The sequence below is a fragment of the Thunnus thynnus genome, chromosome 7 (genome assembly GCF_963924715.1).
Source record: "Thunnus thynnus chromosome 7, fThuThy2.1, whole genome shotgun sequence".
NCBI lineage: Eukaryota > Metazoa > Chordata > Actinopteri > Scombriformes > Scombridae > Thunnus > Thunnus thynnus.
Window position 1 is genome coordinate 1351212 of NC_089523.1, and position 6967 is coordinate 1358178.

At 37.3% G+C, this 6967-nt stretch overlaps 1 protein-coding gene across 4 annotated transcripts in view; it reads left to right on the top strand.

Moving 5' to 3' along the window:
* nlrx1 (NLR family member X1) overlaps nucleotides 1-4782 on the top strand; it is a 35647-nt gene extending 30865 nt beyond the window's left edge. For 3 of the 4 annotated variants that reach the window (XM_067593767.1, XM_067593764.1, XM_067593766.1), the window contains one exon: nucleotides 53-4782. In XM_067593767.1, coding sequence (XP_067449868.1) covers nucleotides 53-202 — 150 coding nt within the window. In that variant the 3' untranslated portion in view covers nucleotides 203-4782. The remainder of the gene's footprint in view (nucleotides 1-52) is intronic. The other variant, XM_067593765.1, reaches the window with a different exon arrangement.
* Nucleotides 4783-6967: the final 2185 nt, after the last annotated feature.

Sequence of the window (6967 nt, forward strand, 5' to 3'; positions counted from 1 at the left end):
CTAAAAAAATGTCTGTTGGACATTGTCAGTCATCCAGTCCCCCTCTGTGCAGGTCTTCCTCAGGGACCTCGAGTGGGGGCGTCAGCAGCAGCAGAGCCTCTGGAAGAGGCTGCACTTCCGCAGGGTGGAGAAGGGCGTCCGGAAGACGCTACGGATGCTAGAGAAGGACACTTTACCGTCATCCACAGGACACAGCAAGTAACCAGCAAAAGTCGAGAGGTGAAAGGGCAATAAATGTCTTCAGCGGCAAGTTTGTATTTGAATGTAACCACATTAGTCTAAGCTGGAGGTACACAGCTTCATTATTGATTCATCCAGTCAATAATATTTATAAAGCAGGATGCAGGCATTATAAACTGAAGAATAACTTCAAATGACACATTCATTGTTAACCCAGGCTTTCTGCTTCAGGCTCTGTGCATGTTCCCATAAAAAGGGGCGTTTGGCGTGTCATTTGACTCTTCTTCTGCACAAAATGGACCAATCGCATGCCGCCTACTTCAATCAGGAGGAACAGGTCATCATAATGGAGAGCTATGAAGAATATAAATACATTGTCACAGCTAAAAGCATTGCAAACATTGTTGCTGCAAATAAGGTGAGAGAGGAATGCTGGCAGAAAATTGCTGATCTTGTAAATTCGTGTGATAATATATTTATTTTACCACTCAGTGCCTCCCATATTCAGAGCTCTTAAACTTTAAATTTGATGCAGCAGATTTTAAATATTATATTCAAGAAGTGCATTTAGGTCTGACTCTGTCCCATGATGAAGGATAAGTGGAAATCATTTTAGGTTTTGGCCAAATCAAACTGAAATTAATATTATCTGTGATAAATACCAATAGACTAATCAAATTTCCTTTTTTTTGTTCAAAGTATTTTTTTCTTGAATTTTTAGTTCTTATTAGGGTTTTTCTTTGAAATACAGTTTGATATATTGTAACAAAATCCCATCCACAAAGTAACCCCAACCTCTTGCACCATTAGAAATTTACAATATGACATATCAAATCAATGGTAAGTATGATAGAAGACCAATCAATTTTCTAATCAGTGTTCTAATAGCTGCAATAGCAGCAGTGTTAAACAGACTTGGCAGCAAATCAGGTAGCTAGTGAAAGGGCTTTTTTATAGCCGATTTAAGCCGAAACTCGGAACATAACCTGCTCCAGACCAGGTTAAGTTTGCAGCGTAAGTTACCATGGTGATCTAGCTAGGTTAAAAGAGAGTCACCTTCGTGACATTGAAAACCCTGCTTTATGCTCAAACATACCTCGCTAACCCACTAATCTGGCTTCATAGTACACACTTCCACCTGAAACACATTCTCAAAACAATCCAAAACAACATACTAATTCCCAACCAGAGGCCTGTACTATGAAGCAGCAGGTAAATCAAGTTTAACTCTGGGTTTTCAGTCCTACCGTCACCATGGTAACTTATGCTGAACAGCTAACCTGCTCTGGAGCAGGTTAACTTCAGAGGATCGGATCAAAATCTGTCGACACCCCAACCACTGACCAATCAGATCACTGGAAAAAAAAGACTCATCATCCCTACAGGATCCTGACATGGACAAAAGTCCTGAGTTAACAATAAAGTGTTAAGTAAAAAAACAGCAATATATATTTGTATCACTCAATGGAAACATTTTATTGTTCCAGGCTTTCTTTTTCCAATCTGGTTTTAAAACAGAGCTTCTAATAAACAGAGAGATCATTTAAGACACTACACAAATAATGAATATTTTAGCTGCATTTTAATTGTCTCTCCCCCCACACACAAACTGAGGTGACAAAATAAACTGGAATATACTTAATATTCCTCATAGAAATATTAGAATAATATTATACAGGGCTACTTGATACTTGAAAGTATTGATCAAAATGAAAATGTCACTGTGAAACAATATGTTATGTGTCTACCAGCATGCTTTGAGTTATTTCCTCCCAACGCTCAAAAATGAAGCTGAAGCAGCTGGCTATGAGATGTAGCCTCTTAATGTAAAAATCACTTTTTTAGATTCTGGATTAAGGCTTCAAGTCATTGTTTGTGAGTAAAATTACAATATTAAAAAGGTAATCCAGCAATACAGAATTGCACTTCCGTAAGGGTTGGGAACTCTGAAGAGAAAGATTGAAGAAGATATCCTGACTTTTTCCCCAGCAAAGCCTGGGCTCCTAAAATACTGAATCCTACACTTCCCATAATACAGTTTGATATTAGCTCTTTGTTAGATCCCCCAACTAGTAAATCAATCTACACAACAGAAAGACAGTTACACAGCGAAGTTCATTCTTATGAAATTGGTGCTGAATTCTTTGTGACATTGTGACTGCTCACTAGTTGGCCAACATGCCGGCAACAGGCTAGCAGTAATCATTCACAATAGCTCTTCATGCTAGGTGGCTTGCTGACTGTGAACTGCAAGTCCGCAAGTTAGCTAGCCTGGTCGTTAATGGGACAATAAGTCCACTCAGTTTGTTCAAGAGTTGTATTTGGACCATCCACTCCTGTCTCTTAACTGTGTGCAAACCTCTTTTGTGAAGCAGTTTACACTCCAACAGAGCAGTGTTATATAAAGTGTAGGGTTATATAAAAGTTATAAGATAAGTCAAAAATCTTTTCTTGCTTTAATCCATGAAAATAACAAACATCACCTGCGATCTTATCACCTCCCGTCACTTTAAGGATTAAATAAATAAGTGGAAAATGGATTAAATAAGTGGATTGGATACTGGATTTGAATTTGATAAAATGCTCTGCTAATAAGCCACTTAAGAAACAAAATGTGTGTATGAGGCACTTTGAGAGAATAGGAGAGACTTATATTACTACTATAAACTTATTTTTAAGATGATAATGTACCCAGTGTTCCCCTCTTGTTACTGCAGAAGCAGTGTGCACAGTTAATTATGTGTGAGATGATCTCATCGGTGAAGTGAAACTTCACTTTTGAGTTTGAGAGTTAACAAAATTCAAATGCAAAAGTAATTAATCAATTTTCAATGACTTTTTCATTTGATTAATGAAACTTGAAAATGTCTGTAATTGCTTGGCACACTCCAGACTCCATACACTGGTACAAGACATTGAGCATCAGATTTAATATCATAGCAATATTGTACCAATATTACAGGACATTTGTAAAACAATGTGTTATCCTTGCGCACTTTCTAATACATATCAATTAACCTTTTCATGCCACTGTACTATTGTACTTATTGTGTTGATTCATGCTTGTATACATAAATTTATGCAAACTGATAATATAACTGGGGGTGTACATTTAAAGGTGCAGTACAAAGCATATACAGTATAAGAGATATGGGGAGGTGGAGGAGCTGACTGAGTTCATTTGTTATACAGGTTAACATTGTCAGTGTTGTTGATGTTTGAAGTGCAGCCGTGGAACAATGTGTCAGCTGAGTTTACACTTTCAGTTGCATTATGGACTGTTATAATGTCTTCTAGGGATGCACTAATCCAATCCACACACTTATCAACCCTCATACTGACCTGATTTGGTGGATCAGGTATCAACTCTGATGTGACGGGTCCACATAAAACACAATTTCATCATCAATATCATTGTAAGATTATTTTGTTTGCCACTATCAGCTACAGTAATTCAGTCACAGTGGGTTACTGATTCAGTTTTCAGCACCACAGTGATCCCTGGTGCTTAATATTGCCTTATTAGTGACTCCACACCAGCAGACATTCTGTCACTCAAACAGAGGTCTCACAGTTCTGTTCTGTTTCGATTTCGTTAGTCATCGACTGTATGTAAAGCTACTGCTCATACAAACTCATCACTTCCTGTATGTATTTCAAAATAAATGCATTTTAATGTGGAAGTGATGACAGCACCTTTCATGGATAGCTAATGTTGCCAAAAACTGACTTAATACAGTTTTTATAAAAATAAATATTTTCACTTTTTGGTGGTACATTGTTTTGAAACACCATAACAAGGGATAAATTGGATTGGTGCATCCCAGTGTCTTCCAGTTTTTGGCTGCCAAGTTATTTAGAGCCACATGCAGTCACATCTGTGCAAAGCCATATTAATGAAATTTAAAATATACTTTTTAAGCCATCAGAATACTGTATTACTGTACATCATCACTCACTCATGCAGGACTACTTTATTTCTGCAGATTGAATATTCTTACTTTGTAATCTGTCTTTGTTGTGCATCTCCACTGCCAACAGATTTGTCTTTCTCTGATACTTTTCAGTTGCCTTATTTCAACAGGACCAGTGGTGCCGTAGATATGTGTGACCTTGTTAATGTGTGTTGGTTGCAGGGCTGGGTATTAAACTTCAATCTTTTTTTGGTACTGAGGATTGAAATCTGGCAATTAACAAAAGCTTCATAGTCTTAGTCAGCTTCATAGTTTTGTTCAAGTATTCTTTGATCAAACAGTTCCTGATTTTAATCATCATTTTGCCAATTTGTGACTGTTTTTATTCAGGTGAAGTTCTTCACAGCTTCAATACCCAGCCCCAATCAGTTGTTGTAGTTAAAGGTCAATATGTCTAAATAGATAGTTGTAAGAGGATTTGCATAAGAGATTAGCAATGGTGCAATTCTGCCCTATTCAGGCCTTTCTTATCAGATTCCATATCAGAAAGTGTCTTCCCAGAGCAGAGTGATGTGTTGCATGTTGTATACTGTTTATGAAAAAATAGCTTTTATGACTGACCAGCGCTGTAATGTCTGTGATGGACTGTAATTTAAACTTGTTGGATTAAATGTTACGCTGCAAACAACGTTCTCTTAGTTCTTGAAAAACATATTTATTAGATGGATACTATGGTGTACATTCATGCAGAACATTAACTGTCCTCAATGATTTGAGTAAGAAATGTCATTCGTTTTGCTTGTACTTGGTCATATATCAACCAATTTTCAAAACAACTGCACTCTAGGTACTTGTCAGGTGTGCTTCACAAGGGAAACTACCAAAAGTCAAAAAAGCTTTCACACGCTCAAAGATGTCTCAGAAATCTCTTTTTTATTAACTTACATGGCTGAGCACAAACACAGATGTTTCAGTATAAACACCTTCTTCAGTGTGGACAATCATATTACACCTCAGGTATTTTTATCTACTCAACATGACCAGTGCAGGTGGTACTGATGACACTGATTAGTGCTGACTCATGTCAATTTAGAGACGCTCAAGAGAAAGACCGAACCAAAACAGTGAAAAACTAAAGAACAAAAGTGATTTGGTCACAACCGAAAATATTGGTCAAGTGAAAATTTTGACCTGATGATGGCGCTAAAGGAAAAGTCAGACAATCAGAATTCATGACCTTAAGCCTCTGTAAAAAAAAATTTTTGTTATCCATCCGGTAATTGTTGGGATATTTCTGTCTGAAAGAGCAGTCAGCCCCATGATGGCACCAAATAAGTGATTAGGATGCAGCACACACCTGGGGACCATGACTGTCTGAACCAGAGTTCATCTACTAGATGCTGAGGTGGAACTCTGACCTGCTGGTGGTGCAGGACTGTTGCTGAGTGACACAGCTTTAGGTAGAAGTTCATTTTGGATTTGAGCTTAAAATATTTCAAAAGTTGCAGACAAACTCTTGAACACTTCACTGTGCTGGATGATGTATGTGCAGAGTTTGTTTTCACATTCATCTGCTGGAGGAAAGTTTCTCTGTGCTCACTGAAAATCTCGGTTCAACACCTGGATGCAACTGCATGATTTATGACATGCAACTTACACAAGTGGGATGTGGAAACTTGAAGCCTCCAGTGCACAAATATTGAGAATGAACTTTACCTTGAAGCAGACATCTTATGTCCAGCAGTTAAACTTTTGAAACAAAAGATATTTACATGGTCACAGATTCTGAATTTTCCAATGAGGAAAAAACATTTTAGAATTTGTAACTTGTTCATTGAAAGTTTGTGTAAAAACCATATCAGACACAAAATTTTCAAAGAGAAGTATTATAATATGTCTGGAGGGGAATCAAATGCAAATGCATCAGCACTTAAAGTGAAAATGTACTGTATTCACTGTATGCTGTGTACACAAAGTGGCAGTTTATTAGGGACACTTGCACAATGAGTGCCCTCTACTGGTAACATGTTGTTATGTCCCACACTGTATGAGGCTGGTGAACATGGCGGGTGGGGTGAAAGATTGGATCAGATCGACAAGCTCTTGTGTCTAGAAATTACAGTACTGTGTGTGGGTGACAATTTTCTCTTTTTGAGAGTTTTGAGATATTTCAAAGCAATGGCTACCTTATCTTTATACCAGAGTCCATGAATTGTGTCCTTCAGAACTTGAAACTTGGCAGCTGAAACAGTGTGTAGGCCTCAGTGAGATCCAACCTGATAATCTCTTGGTCAGTGTGCTGTCTTAAAACAACATAAAATATAATTTATTTGGTCGAGTAAAATGCTGTTTTTCAATCATGTACATTCAGATTCAGCTGTCTCTATGAGCGAGGCTAATTCCTGGAGAATGTAGCTCTCTCTTTTCAAAACAGTTGTAAGTAAAACAATGGCAGTAAAAGAGCACATTTCTATACCTGTTTTGTTATTATTGTGTATGAATATGCTGAGGTGACCCAAATAAAAAGGGAGATTCAAAAAGTAACCAGCTTGATTTTTAAGTTTTTAAATTCAAAGTCTATTTTAAACAAGAACATTTTATTAGATAGACAACTATGTACAGTATGTATATGTCTTTGTTTTTGTTTTGTTTTTTTTTGGGGGGGGGGGGGGGGGGGGGGTTGTTTTCTTAAATGCTATTTTTAATATGTTATGAACTTTTATTTTGAGTTTGAAGGTACATTGTTGATCTTGGAAGCTTTATAAAAAAAGTCTCAAGTTTATCACTTGATTGATTCACTTATTCATTACCAGAAGCAGTCTCCCACTGTGACTCTCTTATGGCTGGACTGTCAGAACATCTAGCTTGTCTTC